General features: G+C 45.7%; 1 protein-coding gene across 16 annotated transcripts in view; it reads left to right on the forward strand.

The window, feature by feature from the left end:
* Positions 1-22,706, forward strand: part of GRAMD1B (GRAM domain containing 1B) — a 269,048-nt gene that overhangs the window by 158,813 nt on the left and 87,529 nt on the right. For 2 of the 16 annotated variants that reach the window (XM_077964561.1, XM_077964558.1), the window contains exon 1: positions 14,699-15,244. The exons of the other annotated variants lie outside the window; for them this stretch is intronic. In XM_077964561.1, the coding sequence (XP_077820687.1) occupies positions 15,222-15,244 (23 nt within the window). In that variant the 5' untranslated portion in view covers positions 14,699-15,221. Of the gene's footprint in view, positions 1-14,698; positions 15,245-22,706 lie in introns of those variants that run through there. 16 annotated transcript variants of the gene reach the window in all.

Below are 22,706 nucleotides of genomic sequence, written 5' to 3' on the forward strand. Positions count from 1 at the left end.
TGCTGCTGCTGTCCCCGCCCACTGCTCGCCGGATGCCCCAATGGCAGTGTGGGCCTGGGCACCTCCAGGGAATGGGGCCTGGGTGCTGTGCTGCTCGCACCCTGTGGGCACGCTAGAGGGCGTTCCTGAGATAGCTTTCAAATCTCTCCTGGCTCCTGCTTGCAATTTGAAATTTGCTTTTCTGTGTATTTTTCCAAACAAGGAGTTAGAGCCATTGGGAGTGGATGGGGGCATCTAAGGAGGCTTAGTCTGTGCAGCCCCAACCCCAGCTCCAGTGTGCAGGAAGAGACGTGTAATCCTTCCTGAATATCTCAGCCTTTCATTTGGGAGCCTTGCTTTTTGGCCAGATGGCAGGGTCTCCTTTCTCTCAGAGATGGAAGACTGGACAAGGTTGAGACTTCTGGAGCAGGTTGGGTACCCTGTGTTGTGTATGGAGGAAGAATGAGAGAGGACACCCAAGCGGCAAGTCTGCTGCCAGCATGAACCGGCAGGAATGTGTTATAGTGGTTAGGACATGTCTGTGGGAATCATAGAACTTGGTTTTCTGCTCCTCCCAGCCCTGCAGGCTGTGTGATCAGATCCAAGTCACTTAACTTCTCTGGGCTTCCATCTCCTGGTCTGCACAAAGGTGAAAATTACACACATCTGTTGTTTTAATCAGTTTAGGTCTGTCAAATTCTCAGTTTTCTTAAAAAGGAGTCAGAGAGAGCAAACTAAATGAGAACAGGTCTTCCTGGACCCATTCCCTCCTCTGTCTCCCCTTCCTCTCTCTTTTTCTGTCTTCCACAAACATCTGAATAGCCCCTTTGAATATGGAGTGTTGCAAAGTGCTTATACTACCTTGACAGTGGGCAGTGGCGGCCATGAAAGCAGGCATCTGCAAAACAATTTGCTGCAAGCAGTTTGCTATGTGGTGGGAATGCTGCTGTCCGTCTTCACCAGGGCCTTGCAAACCCTCTAGGGAACTAGCTCTTGAAGTTGTAGGTGGTTTGTTATCAACCAGCTGGCTCTCAGGAGATGGTGGTGGCGAGTGCTCTGGAAAAGGTGTGGTCTGGGGATTTTGGGGATTTATTCTGTGGTTAGTTTGGAAAGGTCTATTGAGTTTGTATTTGCATATGGAGGCAGAAACAGCCTGATTTTACTTAGGCCCTTGCTTTCCCTTAGTCCAGATTGCACATGATCTAAGCAGGTATAGCATCAGATGTTAGAGTTGGATCATTCTGTTTTATTTTTGCAAAAAATAAAAAATTAGCCAGGTGTGGTGGCATGCACCTGTAGTCCCAGCTACTGAGGAGGCTGAGGCATTTACTTTCAGAACCTTGACCAACAGAGAATCTGATTGGCTAACAGAAACTGATGTCATTTCACAGCAGCATTGTGAATCTTTTTTTTTAACCTTCTCTAATCCAGACCCTTTGGAAGTTTACTTCAGGCATTTTCAATCTGTGCCTGTGAACCATTCAGGGCTCTGGATGGATTTTGGGAGAGGGTCCACGAGCCCCCCTTGTTGGTAGGCAGAATTTTGTATTTCTGTACATTTTTCTGGGGAGAGTATTCTTGACTTTCATCAGCTCCCCAGAAGGCTTATTACTCAAAAAAGTTTAAGAACTTTTAACTGATCAAGATGCTCCCATAAAGAGCCTATTTCTGTAGCCTAGGTACAAAGCCCAGGTACAAGAGGAACTTACATATTACGGCCAATGTCCTGGAATCTCTGATAATGCATAAAAGCAGCTTGTAAGTAATTTACATACAATTTGAATATCACTTTTTAAATGTCTAAATACATGAAAAATGCATCCCCCTTATCTCAGGCTTCCCCTTTTATTTCTGAGATACTATTCCCAGAATCTCCCCTAGCCGCAATGAACTGGGTTAAATTACCCTGGAATGAAATAGCTTTTGGTGGAGGTGTGGTCAGTCTTGATGACAACATTCCTTATTAGACTGTTCAGTTCCTGGAGTAGAGATTTTAGAGGTGTGACTTCACTTTCTGAAGGCTGGATTTTGAGGTTCTATTACTCCACTGCATTGTCATAGTACTACTCGTTTTTTTTTTTTTCTTTTTAAGGTTACACTGCAGACTAGTGCCATCTGATAACCTGACTTGACTGTGTTAAGATACGTAGATGTAGATGATGAATTGTTACTGAGAGTTTTCTTTCTTTCTTTCTTTTTTCTTTGTTTGTTTCTTTGTTTCTTTTTTCTTTCTTTCCCTCCCTCCCTTCCTTCCTTCCTTCCTTCCTTCCTTCCTTCCTTCCTTCCTTCCTTCTTTCCTTCCTTCCCTCCTTCCCTCCCTCCTTCCTCTCTCTCTCTCCTTTCTTCCTTTCTTTCCTTTCTTTCCTTTCTTTCCTTCTTGACAGGGTCTCTGTTGCCCAGGCTGGAGTGCAGTGGTGCAATCATGGCTCATTGCAACTTCAACTTCTTTGGCTCAAGTGATCCTCCTGCCTCAGCCTCCTGAGTAGCTGGGACTACAGGTGCATGCCACCACACCTGGCTAATTTTTTATTTTTTGTAGAAATGGAGTCTCACTATGTTGCCCAGGCTGGTCTCGAACTCCTGGGCTCAAGCAATTCTCCCACCTTGGCCTCCCAAAGTGCTGGGATTACAGGCTTGAGCCACTGTGCTTGGCAAGAGTTTCTGTCTTAACTTTGAGAAAAGAGGTTAGGGAGCATTAATGAACCCATTCGTTCACCAGATGTTTATTAAATGCTGACTGTACGCCAATGGAGAGAGTTCAGTGTGGAGAGCTTAGAGATGGGTAGCTCACAGTCACTGTGAAGAGATGGTCATGGGTCTTTGCGGGAGACAGATGAGTAAACAGATTATGGCAACACAAGGTAATAGGTTCAAAATCAGGGAAGCCAGAATAATTACCTGACTGGACAGTTCATGAAGGGCTTTGTAAAGAAAGTTACATTTGATCTGAGACCTGAAGCGTGGGTGGGAATTTATCAGGTGGACACGAGAGGAAAGATGATGTGGCTGTGATTTGGAGTTGGACATGTCTAGGTTCAAATGCTGACCCTGTTGCTTTCTGGCTCTGTGAACTCCAGTGAGTTATCTTGGCCTTCCCTGGTCTCAGTTTCCTCATTTGTCCATGAGGTCACCATCAATACGCCGGGATTGTCATGAGGATTAAATGCAACGCTTTAGGATTAATGTCTGGCACACTGCAGATAGTCACTGAATGGTGGTCATGGGTGCAGAGATCTGTTAGAGAACAGTGGACCCCGGATGGACATGACAGGGTCCAGGGCATGACAAGTAGCTTGGCAGGACTGGTGCCTAGGATGCATGTGGAAGACAAGAGGCAGATGTCAAAATCAGAACAGAAACAGGGAGCTGAAACGCTGTGAAAGCTCGTGCAGTGCCAAGATTGCATAGACACTGCGAACAGCTGAAGGACTTCAAGGTACCATCAGGTTTGCTTTTGAGAAGGTACTCTACTCTGGCTCCGAGGCAGACAAGTAAGATAATTGCCTCGTTTTGCTCCATCTCTGATAACTTTTTTTTTTTTTTAATACATCTATCTCTCCCCACTAGACTGTGAGCTCCTTGAGGACTGGGATTGTGTGTTTTGTTTCTTAATTCACCGAAACCCTAGCACTTAGCATTTTACTTGGCAGATGAGAGATGCTCAATAAATATCTGGTGAATGAACAAATAGGAGAGGCTAACTGCAACTACAAACCTAAAGGTAAGAATTGAAAGGCGGGTGAACGCTGACAGCAAGAAGCACACTCTAGTCATATTTCAGGTGCTAGAATTGACATGATGTAGTTCCTAATTAAATGCGAGATGGAAGAGGAGGAGTCTAGGGTGAATTGTTGGTTTCTGACTGGGTGACTTGGAGCTGGTGAGGTGATTTGAGATCGATACAGGAGGTCAGAGTTGGGAGGAGACAGTGGGACAGTGAGGAGTTTCCTTTATTCATGATGGCTCTGAACTGCCTGTGAGATATCTAGGTGAAATTGTTCAGGAACAATAAGAAATTTGTGTCCGAGGTTAGGGAGTGGTACTGGTTGAGCATCTCAGATCTGAAAATCTGAAATGAGAAATGCTCCCAAACCTGAAACGTACTGAGTGCCAACATGCTGTTCAAAGGCAATACTCGTCAGAGCATTTCAGACTTCAGATTTGACTATGTATCCTGCAAATATTCCAAAATCCAAAAAAAATCAGATGCCCCATCACAGCAGTTGAGAGGCAGAGGCTCTCCTTATAGGGTGAGGTCTTAGAACGGAGAGCCTTCTTCACAGGGGAGTCTGAACTTCTGGATTTTGTGGAGAGATTGAAAAACATTGGCAGACCAGCAAAGAATTACCAGTTATTTATTTTACCTATGAAAGCTAGCAACTAAACTAAAATATAGAACTACCACCACTATGTATATGTATATTTAAAGAATATTTAAACACAAAATTTAGAAGGTCATGCTGTCAATATATTCAAACTTTTTTCTCTCTTTCTTTCTTTCTCTTTCTTTTTCTTTCTCTTTCTTTATTCCTCTTTCTCTCCTTCCTTCCTTCCTTCCTTCCTTCCTTCCTTCCTTCCTTCCTTCCTTCCTTCCTTCCTTCTCTCTCTCTCTCTTTCTTTCTTTCCTTCTTTCTTTCTCTTCAGACAGAGTCTTGCTCTGTCTCCCATGCTGGAGTGCAGTGGCACGATCTCAGCTCATTGCAACCTCCACCTCCTGGGTTCCAGCAATCCTCCTACCTCAGCCTCCCATGTAGCTGGGACCACAGGTATGCAACACCACACCCAGCTAATTTTTGTATTTTCAGTAGAAACGAGGATTTCACCATGTTGCCCAGTCTAGTCTCAAACTCCTGAGCTCAAGTGATCTGCCCACCTTGGCCTCCCGAAGTGCCAGGATTATAGGTGTGAGCCCCTGCACCCAGCCAACATATTTAACCTTTTGGTGTTTACCACATTGTCCTAATTTTTCTCAATTCATTACCACTCCATGTAAAAACCCCATCATGGTACACACCAGCACACAAATGCCACTGGATCATCAAAGGTAGTTAGTGGCTCAGTGCATGGAAGAGCATTTACTGAATAGTGCTGGTCACAAAATGGATGGAAGCTGAACATTTTGGTCTACTCATGATATGCCAGTCTCATGTCTGTTGTGATGTTGAGAGAGGGTAGTGGGTATCTGTGCCTGAAACAACTTAAAGCTTCCCCTGCCCTAACCTTAGAGCACTGTTGAGAAAATGTCCCGATGACGAAATGAAACTGTTTAAAATTGAACTCATTAGATGCTCCATCCAAGTAAACCTGTATTTATTGGCAGTGATAGTAGCAATATGTTCCGAAGGCACTATTTCTGGACACCTCTCATGCAAATAGGAAGCTCTTGTCTCCATAAAGGATGATGACAAATATTGGATCCCTTTTTTTTGGCTCTTTTGTGTTAATACCAGACTAATCAAGAAGTATCACGAACAGACAATGTAAGTCAGCTGAGACTATTCACCGTTACTCGTCTGTTGATTAAAAAAAGTTGGTGTAATGATTACAAACCTGTTCATTTTGGAAAACAGAGATAATATGTCCTTCTGATTAGATATGTGTCTCTTAGAGACTTACTGCCTTATATTTTAAGTTAGTGTTATTTAATATAGTTTAATGCCCATCTTTTGTCTTCCTTGTTGGATTACTGACTGGTAGAGATCAAAGAGAACTCTGGATCTAACTTTGAAATATCATTGTGATTTGCTTGGGTCATGAACATATTAGACGCTCCGTAAGTATGGTTCTGTTTTTGGACAGAGTCTCGCTCTGTCACCCAGGCTGGAGAGCAATGGCACGATCTTGGCTTACTGCAACCTCCACCTTCTGGGCTCAAGGAATTCTCCAGCAACAGCCTCCTGAGTAGGTGGGATTACAGGTGCACACCACCACGTCCGGCTAATTTTTGTGTTTTTAGTAGAGATGGTGTTTCACCATATTGGCCAAGTTGGTTTCAAACTCCTGACCTCAAATGATCCACCTGTCTCAGCCTCCCAAAGTGCTGGGATTACAGGCATGAGCCACCGCCCCCAGCCATAAGTACAGTTCTTGTTGAAAAAATAAACAGCTGATTGACCTAATGGAAAGAACACAAAACAATGCAAATATATTCCCAACAAAATAGGAAAAATTGGAAAATTTGTTGACATAAAGGAGAAAAAGTAGATTAGGAGCAGGAAATGGAGCCTGTGGTTCCTGTAGTATATAGTGATGGTTCTGCGGACACGGGCTGGGAATAATCATAGCAGTGGTGAAAATGTATTGAGCACTTACTTGCTCTTAGTGTCATCCGCTCCTCATAGCAACCTGATGGGTGCTTGTCATCCTCACCTTTTTAATGGATGAAGGAGCCGAGGCTTAGAGAAATGGAGTAAGTTGCTCAAGGTCACATAGCTATTAAGTATAGATTTGAACTCAAGGCTAATTCTAGAATCCCGGTGCTAAACCACAGTACACACCACTGGGGGTGGTGTCAGTCCCAGCTCAGTGAAGAATGCGGTTTTTCTGCACTTGTCCTATCATCGAGCAGTTTCTCTGCCAACAATAAATAGATTCTTACTGTGTCCTTGGCCAGGCAACTTTCACTTTTAAAATGAGTTAACGCTCAATTCGTCTGTATTTTAAAAAATGGTAATACTGATACGTAATTTAGTGGAAGAAGCAGAAATCCCCATTTGGTGGGAAGACAACAGGAAGCAGCTGGCTGTGGGTGTATGGGTGCCTCCTCCCAGAGAGAACCTGAGTTTATAAGCACCCTCCCGGGTCCCTAACACCATCAGTCACCCGGAATTTCTCCTGAGGATAAACCAGGAGGAGCCACGGGGGTAATGAGAAATCTGCCTCCTTTCTTCCATCTGGCAGGAGGGGTGTTTTCCTTTGTTACGTGTGTAATTAGGATGATGAGTGACTTCAGGCGGCAGCCCCTCTCCTGGTTGTGGGGTTTCTCTGAGGTGTGTGCATCTTTCTGACAGCAGGGCTCTTACCTCCTTGGGGCCACCATTCTGTGCACCAGCAGAAGGGGTCTTGTGATCCAGGACACGGGGATGAGCAAGCATGCAGAGAAACCAACACTAGTCAGGCAGTCAAGCATTCAGGAAGCGGGAGGATGATTTTAGAGGTGAAGGGGAAAGTGGGATAGAGGGGGGAGTCCTCTTTGGGGATTTCCATTACCAGACAGAGCTCTTGTCTCCTCATCTGGAGGAGACAAGATATCCCTGGAGAAGGGATATCAATGGCTGCTTAAACGGGGGAAGAGAGAAAGCTTAGTTGGGTGTTGCACTGAGTTCAGTGAGGGAGGTGATCCCAATGTATGTCCTGGCTAAGGGGTTTCCTTACCCTGAGTTGCATGAGGGGGCTTGTGATTCTCAGGTATGGTGTTCATACGTTTTCCTTTTTTCTCTTTTTACCAATTACAACCTTATAGAGCGGCTAGCAATGGCAATACTAGTAGGAAGATAACTAGACTTCACTGAGCCTGCATGTCTTGTGTTAAGTGTGGTTTAGCACTTCACTGGGCTGCTGTGAGAATCACTGTGCATAAGGTTTGTGCGACCCCTTTAGATTCTAGAGTGATCAGAGGATCACGGCCAAACAGGGAAGCCCTGACTGCCTCAGTCTTGCTTCCTTCTCTTCCTAGGGGCACAAACAAGCTGAGTGGAGTTTGGCTTTGATATTGCCTATCCTGTTTATTGCCTGAAGGAATATTCTAGATTAGGAGATTGTGAAGGAGGGGCAAAGAAGCCTGGCGGGAGGTGATTCTGTTCATTTTATTTTTTAACTCCAGTGCCTTCAGTAAATCCAGGAGGTCATAGAGGCAGAAGGAAGCATTCTGGGTTTTTTTTCTTTGAGACAGAGTCTCACTCTGCCGCCCAGGTTGGAGTGCAGTGGCACAATCTCGGTTTACTACAAGCTCCGCCTCCCAGGTTCACACCATTCTCCTGCCTCAGCCTCCCGAGTAGCTGGAACTACAGGCGCACACCACCACGCCGGGCTAATTTTTGTTGTATTTTTTTTAGTAGAGACAGGGTTTCACCATGTTAGCCAGGATGGTCTCAATCTCCTGACCTCGTGATCCGCCTGCCTTGGCCTCCCAAAGTACTGGGATTACAGGCATGAGCCACCACGCCTGGCCAGAAGGAAGCATTCTTGAAGCAAACAGCCCCGCTTTGCTCTGCCCCCAAGCCTGCCACCCTTTGCCAGCCCTCTGGCCGCGTGCCTGCCCTGCACAGCGCTGTTTCACCCAGACAGTGGGCCTGGAGGGCGGGGTGTGCATAAGGGTACCAAGGATAGGAGGGGAGGGGCTGGCTTTGGAGGCTCCAAGCTGGGAGCTGACACAGATGAACAGGCTAGAAGGCAAGGCCAATGCCTGCAGCCCACACTGTCACCCCAGAGCCGGTGACTAATAGTGGCAGAGGGTGGGGAGAGGAGAGTGCCAAGGGAGGGAGAGGACAGGGAAGTGGTGGGGAGCACCTGATCGGGGTGCAGCCCTGGCCGTCTGCTGGTCAGCTCACACAGGCTCTCTATTGAGTGCAGTTTGGAAGCGGATTTTGGCTGGAGGACTAGAAAGAGCCTTGTTGTGGAAATGGAGTGTTTAGGAGGCTGCTCCTCCCCTGCTGCTCCTCTCTCACTTGTTTCCTGACCTCCAAAATGCTCCTTAAATATAACACTCTCAAAGCCTGATGACTCCCCTGCCTGAGCTTGGAGCTTTGATTCCCCAACGTGTGACTGCAGAACTGCTCTGCCCCAGATTTCCCAGCAACTAGAGGCATGCAGCTATGCCCTGGTACTGCAGCGCTGCTCCGCTCCTGCTCCTGGAGCAAAGCGGGACGCGTAGGGAGAGCAGCACAGAATGCAAGAATTTGAGCTGGAAGGAGAGCCTCAGGGATCCTGTCATTTATTTTCTGCTCCAGATAGGGAGCCAGAGGCTTGGAGGCTTACCCAAGGTCATGGGATTCTAGTGGTGGAAAGAGCTCCAGATGAGGAGGTGGGAGGCAGGAGGGCTGAATTCTCCCTTGGCTTCTGCCACTCAATGGCAGAAGCCTGAGATAGGACCTGATATTGTGGCATTTGAGTTCACAGCTTCCAGGTTTCCCTTGGCTGGGTGGTCCTGGGTGTCTGTAGGCAAGGTCAACAATAGCATGCTCTGGTGACCTCTTACCATTCTAGTCCCCATTTATGGATGAGGCAAGAAACACCAATTGTGTTTTTGTTGCATTAGGAAAGGAACAGTACCAGGGTAGGCGAGACTTTAAGACTCATAGAAGACCAACAGAAAGTCAAAGCAGCTGAAATCAAAAGGAAAAAGCTGAACTGTTTCCAGCCTCCATTCTAAACCCAGTAAAGTTCAGAAGAAACCGTGGTAACAAGAGGCTTGGAGTAATACAAATCAAACCAACTTCATGTTCATTAAATTAGTGAACTCAGAAAGGCCAATTTTTGTGAACATATATTTGTGAAAATTCAGGTAACACAAAATATTGTCTAGACCCCTGTGCCTCACCCCCTCTTTATCAAGCCTGTTTATAAAAACCCAAAAAGGATTGGTGTTCAGTTGTTTTCTAATTACTCTGTTTATTTTAAAATTGTTTGCATTGAATAATTAGCTAATACAAAATAATATATAGGGAGAGCGCGATGGCTTACGCCTGCAATCCCAGCACTTTGGGAGACCAAGGCAGGTGGATTGCTTGAACCCAGGAGTTCAAGAACAATCTGGGCAACACAGCGAAACCCCATCTCTACAAAAAATAAAAATAAAAATAAAAATAAAAATAAATTAGTTGGGCATGGTGGTGCTTGTCTGCAATCCCAGCTATTCAGGAAGCTGAGGTGGGAGAATCACTGGAGCCCAGGAGGTGGAGGCTGCAGTGAGCCATAATCATGCTACTGCACTCCAGCCTGGGCAACAGAGTGAGACCCTGTCTAAAAAAAAAAAAAAAAAAGAAAGAAAGAAAAAAGAAAACAAACAAATAATATTTATAAAATATATAAAATATGTATAAAGTATAAAGAAGAAATGACAATTGCAGGAGTACCTCTCACCTGTTCTGCTCCATTGCATGTGACTGCTTTATACATTTTCAGTGCTGTGTACTGTTCCACCTTAAGAAGATAACACAAGGCATGTATCCTTTCTGTTGATAGACATTTGTTTTCAGGGTTTTTGTTTTGCTTTTGTTGTTAGGTGGAATGCTATTTAAAGTTTTTCGTGCATGCCTCCGAATGTGAGTTGCTTCCATTATTGGAGTAGAACTGTTAGGTGTTAGAGGATGCAATCATCCAACTTTATTACATAATACCACATAATTTTCTTAGGGAGTTGAAGCAGTATACACTCCTACTAGCTCCTTTCCAACACTTGATATTATTTGATTTTTAATTTTTGTCAATGGGAAGAGTATATGATGACATCTCACTAGAGTTCCAATTTATATTTTCCTGAGTACTAATGAATTGAGCTCCTTTTTATATGTTTATTGCTTTCTCTTCTGAAAATGCTAACTCAAATCATTTGTCTGTTTTCAGAATTATCCTTCTTTTTCTCATTGGTTTGTAGGAATTTTTAATAAATTCTGTGGACAGTTCCTTTCTCAAGCAATATGTGTTGCAAATGTTTTCTCTTAGAACAGCCTTGTCTTTTCTCTCTATGATCTCTTTGGATGATTGAAGTTTTTAACTTTATTGTGGCTGAATCTGTCATTTTCTTCCTTTATGGGAATTGTTTCTGGGTCAGTTGTTTAGGAAACTCTCAGGGTGCAATCAGTGTAAGAGTCAGTTTGTGATTATGATTTATCAGAGGAGATTATTCTTCCTCCTTTGTTCAACATCAAGGTTTAGGGCAGGCAATTTTCCTTTTAGTTCCTGGGCAGCATTTGTGCATTTCTTTCAAGTGCATCCTTACAGTGAGAGTGTAGTCCACTGGCACCCACTTTATGAGGCAATCGCCTCTGGATTCTCTCACCACTTGTGGGCTTTGGGAGTTATCTCTCGTGTGCTCTGGGAGGCCCTGAAAACTGAAGCCTAGTTTCACTATTTTCTGCCATCACTACATTTTTGACCTTTAAATATTTCTTATTTTTTTTTTGATAGCTCATCAAGCACTTTTAATTTCTTTTTTTTTTCTGTTTTATCTGTGTATATGCCATAGTGCCAGACATGGAAGTCTTTGCAATCTAGTTTCCTCTAAGCAATTCTTATCCTTCCTGAAATGCAAATGTCGGGGAGCAGCCAGATTGCAGGGAGTCAGGCAGAAGCAGGAGAATCTGTGTATTCATTCTTAGAGGTTATGTTACTGCTTGCGATTTACTAACCAGGAACTTTTCAAACCATGGAGACTGCTTCTCACGGAGGTGAGAAGATAAAGAGGGAAGTTAGATGAGGAACAGTTTTCCCATCTCACTTGGTCTTAGTCTTTACCTCAGAAAGCACTTCCATGTTTCTTCAAAGCTGTGTTTGGATCACCTTTTGAGATTTTCTTTCTCTTTTCTTCTTTTTTTTTTTTTTGATGGTCTTGCTCTGTTGCCCAGTCTGGAGTGCAGTGGCATGATCTCGACTCACTGCAACCTCCGCCTCCCAGGTTCCAGTGATTCTCCTGCCTCAGCCTCCCAAGTCTCTGGGATTATAGGCGTGTGCCACCATGTGTGGCTAATTTTTGTATTTTTAGTAGAGACGGGCTTTCACCATGTTGGCAAGGCTGGTCTCGAATTCCTGACCTCAGGTGGTCCACCCATCTCAGCCTCCCAAAGTGCTGGAATTACAGGTGTGAGCCACCATGGCCAGCCGAGTTTTCTTTATGGACCACAAAAATGGAATCTGTCTCCAGGGCCCTGTGAGAAGCGTTGTTTCAGAAACAAGAGAGAGCCAAGGGGAATTCGAGGCAGATGATGGTCACTCAACCCAGTGGGCTCTCCTGTTCTTCCTTCCCTTTTGGGTTCCTCACATCACACACAGACACTAAAGCCAGCTAACTCATCAGTAACAGAAGAGATTTAGTCTTGGTTTAGTCTCTTTTTTACTTACTGCCTGGATTCTTTTTCTCCTGGGAGCATGTAAGCTTTTATAAACCAGCTTGTCTGATAGAGAAGGAAATTTTTTATAAACATACATATTGATTAAGACAATAGGTTTTTGAGCTAGGGATGCCTGCATTCAAATTCCAGACTTGCAGCTTGCTAGCTGTTTGACATTAGGCAAATTAAGGCACTACAGTTAGGCTGGCCAGGGTGGCTCATACCTGCAATTCTAATGCTTTGGGAGGCCGAGGTGGGTGGATCACCTGAGGTCAGGAGTTCGAGACCAACCTGGTCAACATGGTGAAACCCCATCTCTACTAAAAATACAAAAATTAGCTGGGCACTGTGGTGCGCGCCTATAATCTCAGCTACTCAGGAGACTGAGGCAGGAGAATTGCTTGAACCCGGCCGGCAGAGATTGCAATGAGCTGAGATTGCACCACTGCACTCTAGCCTGGGCGACAGAGTGAGACTTCGTCTCAAAAAAATAAATAAATAAAAAAGACACTACAGTTAGTCTTCAGTGGCATTATCTGAAAAATCGTGAGGTACTGCCTTATACCATGGATATGAGGATTTAGTAAGAGAATACATGCAAAATGCTTAGCTTGATGCCTGACATAACTAACCCTCAATATACTCTTCTTAGTAGTTGAGAAGGAGTTGACTTTGTGGATTTTTGTTTTTGTAGTTAAAAAAAAAAAAAACAGCTAGAGCAAAAGCCAGAAACTTTTACAGTTACAGTAATGTGTTTTTAATATAGTACTTGGACATCTTTGATCCTTATGTGTTACTTGTGATCAGAGCAGTTGATGGGCCAGGATGAGAATACAGTATTCACGTGTACCTGGAGTACTCTCAGGGACATTTGCCTCGGGGCTGGATCACATGACCTGGTATTTCCATTGAGTGAATTATCTAGGTCACAAAGGACAACTCTTTGTACTTCTGGAATCTGTTGCATCCCTTCAGTATCTGTGCTGAAAGTATGGCCTGGGTACAGGCTCCAGGAGCTTTAAAAACGTAACTTCGGATGTGTTCAGAAGTCCTGGCAGCATTTGAGGGTTGTCTGGCATGGGGCTATGGATAGATCCATTCCGCAGCCAAGGGCTGCTTCGGGAACACCTTTCTGAAAACTCAGTATACCTTACTTTTTTCTTTCATTTTTTACTAGTGGAATCAGGTCACAAAAGCTTAGTATACCTTAAAGAGTGTTTCTTCTGGACCATGTGGACATTGGAGAGATAACATGGTGTTTTTAGTTCGGTTTGAGTAAGGTCACTTCAATGCTTGCTTCTAGTACCCCTACAATACCCAAGCCCTCCTCCTCAGTGGGGATATAGAGCTAGCTGAACGACACACAGCCCTTGTCTCCATGGTGCTTATCCTCTAAAAAGAACAAAGCAGATTTGTTGCCCAGGCTGGATTGCAGTGGTGGGATCTGGGCTCACTGCAACCTCTGTCTCTCTGGTTCAAGCGATTGTCTTGCCTCAGCCTCCCGAGTAACTGGGATTACAAGCACGTGCCACCACGCCCAGCTAAATTTTGTATTTTTAGTAGAGACGACGTTTCGCCACGTTGGCCAGGCTGGTCTCAAACTCCTGACCTCAAGGGATCCGCCGCCTTGGGCTCCCAAAGTGCTAGGATTACAGGCATGAGCCACCATGCTTGGCCAAAGGAGAGATGATCACTTTTTCTCACTTTAGAGGGTCAAGTATAGATGATGTCCATACAGCAAGAGGATGTCTGCAGATTGTTTTATGGGCAAACTTTAGGGTAAAGGCTTGTTATGGTTTGATTGTTTTGGAGCAAGTTTCCGCGTAAAGCTTTATTATCATGGTTCAGTTGAAGGTTGCTATTTCATAATTAATCTCTTTGTTCGTTGTCACCCATCCGCATTACTGACCCAGATAGTAATGCAGGGAAGGAGAGAAAGGAATCATACAGCCAGGGAAGCTGTTGGTACTGGAACTCCCAGGCCCCAGCCTGGAGGATCTGATTTAGGAGGAGCCTCTTCCCCCTTCTCAGTGAACTGTTACGTTCCAGCTAGAGTTGAAAATCCCGGTCCTGCCTTACTGGGGCGCTGTGGCTGGTCTGCATCTTCTTGGAGCCCAGGATTGGTGATCATGTGGCTTAAATCCTAAACCAGGCCTTTGTGGTCGGTCACCTTAAAAGGATCCCTGGCCCCAGGTGACAATGTGCTGCCCTGCCACCAGAAGTTGCTGCCTCACCTTGCCTCCAGAAGTCAGGCAATTTCCCCAGCAGGAGGAGAGAACTGTGCATTCTGTGTGCAGCACACTGCCTGGGAGCACGTGGCCCTGCTTGCCCCGCCTTGCTGGGGAGAGGGTGAGGATTTTATTTAAGGTGGTCTTGTGTGCCTGGATGCCCCAGGCACTTACCTCGGGGCCTCTGAGTCTGCTTGGATTCCAGAGGTGTGCAGAGGAACTAGGGTCCAGGTTCTCCTCTCCGGCAGGGGTGGGGCGTTTTAACCCCTGGGTGGATGCTGATAGAAGTGCTCATCTTCAGATATTTCTACCCCCTCCTCTTCCTTCCTGGCACCACATTCCTCATACACCCTCTCCCTGATATTCTGTCCCATCCTGGGACTAAACGTGTGCTGTGTCTTTAAATGGGCGGAAGTGGCTGGCAGTGCTTTGCTTGGGTACTGCATTGATTAGGAGATTATATGGAGCTGCGGGAGCTGCCGCCTGGGGGAAGAGAGGTGCAGGTTCTGCTAGGTTTGTGCTCTCCTCCCAGGCTCTCCTTGGCTTCCTTCCCCAAAGCAGCTCAGAGCCGGTATGAGGTGAGGGTGGGGGGCAGCCGGCCCGCCTGGCTGTTGACGGCAAGTCCAGGGTTTGTTTCGCACAGCCTTGCCAGCGTTACCCATCCTCATCAGAAACTGGCAGCGACAGCCACAGCTCGGGCAGGCGGCCCCAGCCGCAGGCTGGATTTGCAGAATCTGTCCTTCGTCTCCAAGCCCAGCTTTCAGCTGGGAAACGGGGAAGAAGGGGCAGTGGCAGCAGTTCTTCTGGCTCTTTCTCCCTTTCTCTCTTTCTCTTTCTGTGTTCAAGTCACATTACATGGGATTCTGTTCTTTTGGGACTTCGTCATCTTTTCCAATATGTCCTGGGACCTCCGGAGCTGTAACGGGGATGCTAAGGACACGGTCAGTGGATTATCGTGACTGTACTAATGAAAGGATTCAAGCTCTCCTGGTAAGTAGAGGAGGGATAGGGAGCCTTCCTCTTCTGCCTTTCTTCAGCCCTGTGCTCCCCCCAGCACCCTCAAGAGGTCCCCTTCATTGATGCCATCTCACCAGGCATCGAGGGGTTCAGATGTGGGGACTAGGCACTTTAAAAGTTGGGGTACTCTCCCTGGCTCCTCCAGCTTCTATACTGCTTCTGTATTTTCCTTACCTTCTTCGAGGGCAGGGGTTTTGTGGAAGTTGGGGGGCAGTGGAGAGAACCAAACTGCAGCTAAAAGGTTCTCCAACTTCGAGTACGTGAGGAGTGGTGTGCACAGAGGGAACTTGATAATAGAGAAACAGCCCTTCCCTTTGGCGAGGTGTTGTGCGTCTGCATCAGGCTGGGGGTGCGGTTGTACTCTTCCTGAGCCCTGACCAACACGTGATTTTGCGGGGCCGCGGGGGCCCTTTCTCACGTCAGCTGCTTAGGGCAGGCAGTCCCTAGGGGCATCCCTCTGAGGGGCCAGGCTCCATCTTCTAGGATGCCTGGTGTCCAGAGGCAAGTGGGCCGCTGCCTACCCCAACGCAAACACTCACCTTGGGCCTTGGCAGGTGCCTCTTCCTGGGCTTAATATTGGGACATTAAAGGCATCTCTTGCTTGGGGTGTGGGAGTAGCTGTATTCTAGCTACAGAAGTAGTCAGAATATTTTTACCTTCCATTTAAAAAATAAAACCTTCACCTCTCCCTCTTTTTTGACCCAATAAGGAGATTGCATGGGCAGGTGAATTGGCTTTTTATCTGGTAGAGAAACTGCAGATTTTGTTGGAAAACTTTGCCATACCAGGGATCCGGTACCCCTGCAGGGTGGCATGTGAGGCTGCCTGAGGCCTCCTTCAGAGGAGAAAGGCTCCTTGGACTGGGGAGGGAGCTTTCTCTCCCTGAAGAGGGTGGAGGGTAGGAGGAGGAGGATGAGCTTGGGAGAGCTCCCTGCAGGGATGAGTCCCTGCCTTCATTGCGGCTGGCTGTCCACGCATGGGGTGGGGAGGTGGCAGCTCACATCGCTGAATGAAAGGTTGATTTTCAGAGTCAGGTATGGATGTTGAGTGATTTAAGGCATGGGGTCCTAACCTGGCTCTGGGCCACATTTGGCTTTCCAGGCTCTTCTACCCTAGATTAAACCCTGACAGAATGTCTAGTCCAGCCCTCCTCCTTTAGGGAAGAGGGTCCATTAGTGGGTCTTGAAAAGGCACTTTGCAGAAGGCAAAGGGAGGTGCTTAGTTTCTGCAAGTGTAACTCTCAAGAACTGCGAGGCCCCAAGAGGTGAGGAGCACCAGTTACCCCCAGCCGGGAGTTTCTTTTCCTCAAGTTTTGCTGTCCCTCTCTCTTATGTTTAGTCCTTGCTTTCTGGGGGTCTGGTACCCCATTCTTTCTGGGTGGGAGGCTATGAGCAGAGTTTATTGTCACTGGGAGTTCCAGGTCCAGACCAGCAGCTAAAGCTGTTCTTTATTCCTCAGTAGAGCCGTGCTTGGTCTGTAGCTTGGATGCGGCCTCCCAGAAAAGCCCAGGGGCTGCAGGGACACTGGGCTCTTCATCAGAAATCGCTCAGCATCCTTCCGCACCCCTGCTGTCAGCACACCCAGCTTGGGGCTGAGGGGTAGCTTGGCTGTCATTCAGGATGAGACATCACTTTAACAGAAGGCTTTCGGCTCAGCCTGGGTTGGTCCTCAGGGATGTGCAGAGATGTTTGCCTTTAAAAATCTGCCTTGAGCATCTCTTGATGCATTTCAACAAGGACAGCAGTGTTAATCTGGGAACTGTAATTGGGATAATTTTGTCTTCTTCAGCCAAATAAAATTTTACAAGGGTGGGACAATTTTGTCATTTATCTCTGCATTGATACCGTTAGATCCTGTGACCCATTGTCTCATTAAGTACAGATCCATTTTGGTCCAGGGGCCAAACCTTGTAGTTGTGGATGAAATGTGGCTCCCTTTGGCAGTATCCCAACTGGTACTCCCAACTCTCTGGTACTCAGGTACTGATACTCAGGATACTAATGCTGGTACTCTGGTACTGGTACTCAGGGTACTCCCTACTCTTCCAACAAGGAGACTTGGTAGAAGCAAGATGACCAAATCTATTGACTACCTTGATAGCACTGTCTGCATATGGAAATTATAATGTTTGAATTATTTCTAGAAACAACTCTGTAATGCCTACTATGGGTTGGTGATATTAAAAAAATGATGATAAATACTGATAAGAACGATGGCGACCAACATTTGCTGAAACTATGTGTCAAGCACCACAGTAAACTCTTTACATGTATTAACTCACGTGGAGCTCACAGTGTTATGAAAAGAATCCCCATTTTATGGGTGGGGAAGCAGACACAGAGTTTAAGTGACTTGCGTGAAGGTGTGCAGATAGGAACCAGGCTTTGGGCTTGCACAGGGTAAGTTTCCCCAGTGATTCACCTGTCCCTGGTTACTCTTCTTCTCTAGTATAATTTCCACTCCATGTAATGCCATGCTAGACACCGGCTTTTTTTCATGTTCCATTGTCTCTTATATTCATTAGGTCAGTTAGTTAGACTTTTAAAAGTGTGTATAAATATGTTTTATCATTTGATTCTTACTATAACCCCATAAAGCAGCTGGTGTCTCCATTTTAGAGTTAGGGAAACTGAGGCACAGAGTGGTAAAGTGAGATTTAATTAAATGAATGCAACTAGTTTGTGGGGAAGCCAGGATACACTCTTATGGCTGGACTGATTTCAGAGTGGGGATTAACTACCACAGTAACAGCAAGGTGTGTCTGTCAGGCCTTCTTTCCCAGAGAGCAGGCTCAGGGTCTGTCCATTCATTTACTCATCTATCTCTTCATTCTACAAATGTTGATCAAGTATTATTTTTGCAGCCCTGTTGTCCACGCATTGTGAAGTTAATAAAATATAAAGGACAATGCTTTGGCTTTGTAGGGGCTGATAGCCTCACAGATGGAAGGAGGCTCCCTCACACCTCTGACACATGTGTACATGCAAGTCAGTAAGTGCTAAGGGACAGATAAGTGTGGTGCACGGCAGACACTCTAGAAGTCCATTTCGGCTGGCATGGCAGAGAAGTCTTATTGGCGTAATTGAAATGTGAGGGAGGTTCAGAGGCTGGACAATTAGGTAAGTAAAGGCTGTACTTCACACAGCTGTACCTCACGGAGTTATGAGAGTGTCACTGAGGATGCTTTTGGATGAAGATGACCTTGACATATGTCTGTGATTGACAAGTGGCTAGACTTTGAGATAGAATCTCCCCCAGTGTAACCCCTCTCTCTCAATAGGGTAGTAGCTTTAGGCTGTCTCGAAAGAGGATTCTATGATTTCTTCTACTGGTAACTTGGTGAGAAAGGTAAGGGCAGTGGTGGAGGAGGCTGAGAGAGGAGGTGGCATTGACAAACAGATGGGGCTATGGCCAGAGCTTCTGTGGGGCATGTAGTGATTTGAAAGCCAAGAAATTGGTTTCTTAAAGAATAACTCACCCATCTTCCACAGCTTCTACATGGTTAATTCTTTTTCTTTTGGTGCCACAAAGATAGTCCTAATTCCTGTAGAGCCTCAGAACCTCAAACACTAAGAAGGTCTCCAATTTTGTGGGGCCGCTCCCCCTCCGGATGGTTCTGGCCCCCACAGGACTAGGGCAGACTGTAGTGACACCTGTCTGAATTCCCTGTCCTCATGTTCCTGGTCATCACCTCTGCTGGGCTTGGTAATGCAGTCTCCAAGAGCCTGGGGTCTGTGACAGACCTTCAGGAAAGTCAGTGTGCTGGAAGAATTTGATTCTGGGGGAAAAAAAAGGTTGAGAGAAAGTATAGCTCTTGACAGAGAGCAGGTGAAGCATTTCTGTGGCGAGGGCTTAGTCCTCAGATGCGGAGAGTTTCGAATTTCTCCGTGTTTGAGTGGGTGGGTGAGCAGTCTTGCTGCTTTCACACTGTTTAGGAGGATGAGCACTGTGTGACAGAAGCTACTCACATTCTTCACCGGTAGCTGGGAGGGTCCTTTTCTTTCTTTTTTTTTTTTTTTTTTACTTCTCCGTATTTCATGACCAATAATGGTCAACAATATTTTATTTGATAGTAAATGTCAGTTGCCTACTGTACCCATTCTCTTCAATCTGTTGTCAAGTGGGGCTCTGTTCATTCTTTAACTGTTGCCTGGACCAAATTATCTATCTCTCTAGATTTCTTTTGTCTTTTCCTTTTTTTTGAGACAGAGTTTCACTCTTGTCACCCAGGCTGGAGTGAAGTGGTAAGATCTCGGCTCACTGCAACCTCCCTGTCCCCCCGGGTTCAAGTGATTCTCCTGCCTCAGCATCTCAGGTAGCTGGGATTACAGGTGTGTGCCACCACACCCAGCTAATTTTTGTGTTTTTAGTGGAGATGGGGTTTCACCATGTTGGCCAGGCTGGTCTTGAACTCCCGACTTCAGGTGATCCACCTGCCTTGGCCTCCCAAAGTGCTAGGGTTACAGGCATGAGCCACTGTGCCCGGCCTCAAGATTCTTTCTGTAAGAGGTCTGCTCCAGAGGAGGGAGCCCTAGACATGGCCCCTGCACACCTCCTATAGAGTCCGGCTTCCCAGCTATGGAAGTGTTTACCAGAAGGTGAGTTACGGTGAAGGTTGGGGTCACTTCATGGCTTGAGATTCTGGAGAGATGACTCCTGAATTAGAACCTTGTAATCACCTTTTGGCCTGCTGTGTGGCCCTGGTAGGTGACTTCTGTTTGCCTTGGGTGGCGGTGGTTTTGAAAGTGGGATTAAATGACAGTATTGGGTGGATTAGTCGGTCTCTCAGCTTCCTTTTTAGTAATGGTTTAGAAAAAGGCCACAGTCCTGACAGAGCAGGTTGCTTGTGATGTGGACTGTTTGTGCTCTTCTGTAGTCAGCAGGGGACACTGAAAATAAACATTCATTTGAAACTATTAAATATTCATTTACAAACATCGCACAGCAGGCACACCCTCCTGTGAACAGTGTGAGATTTACTTTATTATTCTGTGGGACGGGAATTGGAGTTTTCCCATGGTTCGGTAAGTCCAGGACACTGAGCACTGGTCATCTAGGCATTTAAATCCCTTGAGTGAGAAGGACAGCTCAGGGCGAGGACTGAAACTTCTGACTCTGACAGATTTCTTAAAAGGATAAGAGTTTCTCATCTCTCATCCATGGTTCTACTTTGGTAAACTGTACCTGGCTTGAAATTAGCAGCAATCAATGCTATTTCCTTTGTTGTGTTATTGTCTTTGTCATTACTACTTTAAGAAGAAAGAAAGAATGTAACTTTGTAGCTGGCAGAGATTGTTGCAGATCAGATTATGAGTACCTGAGGTTCATTGATGCTGCTGGCTCAAAGCCCTTACCTCCTGGCCTTCCTGAGGCTTATTGTCATCAAGTTTATTATTGCTGGAAAAGATGGTTTAGAGTTTCTAATTAGAGAACTTGAAGACACTTCTTGTCTCTTGCTGAATTCTTCGGAAGGCTGGACATTTGTCCCCTAAATGAGCTATTAAGGTGAAAAGATGTGATGGACTACATATTGCTAGATGTTTTTGTTAATTTTTTTTTTTTTTTTTTTTTTTTTGAGATGGAGTTTTGCTCTTGTTGCTTAGGCTGAAGTGCAGTAGGGCAATCTGGGTTCACTATAACCTCCGCCTCCCAGGTTCAAGCGATTCTTCTGTCTCAGCCTCCCAAGTAGCTGGGATTACAGGCATGCACCACCACGCCTGGCTAATTTTGTATTTTTTTAGTAGAGACGGGGTTTTCCCATGTTGGTCAGGCAGGTCTTGAACTCCCGACCTCAGGTGATCTACCCACCTTGGCCTCCCAAAGTGCTAGGATTACAGGCATGAGCCACCATGCATGGCTTGTTTATTAATTCTTAATGCTATTCTTTGGTTTGTGTTTGCAGAAAGATGTTGAACTAAACTGGGTTATGCCATGATAATACCATTCCCTCCCCTCTTCACCCCAACCAGCTTAACTCATGCTAAATTTAGTTCTTGATCACTCCAAGTCCCCTCAGGCTCTGGAAAACTCTCCAGGGAGGCTATCCTGCATGTAGCAGCAGCTCAGTGATCCGGGCTGTAGAATGTCATGGCCCTGCTACCACAGTGGTCAGGGTGGGGTGGGAAGGAGGGCGTGGCTCTTAATGCTCCTCCCTGAAAGTGAATACACTGTCCCTGCACTTGCCACACATTGACCAGAACTAGTCACATGGCCCTGCCTGACTGCAGGAAAGCTGGAAAACGTGGCTTCTGAGTGCAGGAAGAGGGGAGAACTGGAAATATGAGTGAGCACTCATCATACATACCACTGCTGCACAGGTGCTTTTATTGCTAGTGTGGGCTTGGGCTCATGCGCCTTCCTAAGACAGAGCAGCACTTCCTTACTGCCTGTAGAATGAAGGCCTTTGTCTGAGATGTCATGGAAGACCTCATGTGACCTTACATGGTAGATTGACACACCATAGACCGCAGGCCAAATTTGGCTTGATGCCAGATTTTGTACAGTGCTTCCTAGCTAGGAATGTTTCTTTACGTTTTTAAATGGTTGAAGAAATTAAGAGAAGGATAATATGACATGCAAAAATTATGTGAAATTCCATAAGTTTTATTGCAACACAGGCATACCAATTTGTTTATATGTTACCAGTGATCGCGTTCATGCTACAACAGCAGAATTGAGTAGTTGTGACACGTCTATGACTGGCTCATCTAAAACATTTATTATCCAGCCTTTTACTCAAAGTTTGCTGCACCCTAGTTTAAGCAAGTAGAGATACTTCTCAAGTACAACAAAATATGTTTTTACTGGATAAGTCTTAGCTAGTAGTCCTGTTCTAGGTATTGTAATGGTAATGTGATGATAAGGATACTAATAATAATATGTCTAACATTTAATTCACTCTGTATTTTATTTAGTTAGTTAATTTATTTATTTTTATTTTATGTTTTTGAGACAGAGTCTGGCTCTGTCGCCTAGGCTGGAGTACACTGGGGCAATCTCAGCTCACTGTAACCTCTGCCTTCTGGGTTCAAAAGATTCTCCCGTCTCAGCCTCCCGAGTAGCTGGGATTACAGGCGCCTGCTCCCATGCCAGGTTAATTTTTGTATTTTTAGTAGAGACAAGGTTTTGCCATGTTGGCCAGGCTGGTCTCGAACTCCTGACCTCAAGTATTCCTCCCGCCTCAGCCTCCTGGAGTGCTGGGATTACAGGTGTGAGCCACCGCGCCCAGCCTCACCCTGTATTTAAAATCTTATAAGCTCATAGCATTTTTTTTAAATCTAGGTACAGATTATAAAGATTTTACAGGTGAATAAACTAAAGCACAGAGGAGCCAAGTACTCTACACAAGGTCACACAGCTCAAAAGTGTTTCAGCTGGCAGTCTGACTTTAGAGTCCATGCTCTTAACTACCACAATTACAAAGCAACTGGAAAGA

This window comes from Macaca mulatta, chromosome 14 (assembly GCF_049350105.2).
Source record: "Macaca mulatta isolate MMU2019108-1 chromosome 14, T2T-MMU8v2.0, whole genome shotgun sequence".
Taxonomy (NCBI): Eukaryota; Metazoa; Chordata; class Mammalia; order Primates; family Cercopithecidae; genus Macaca; species Macaca mulatta.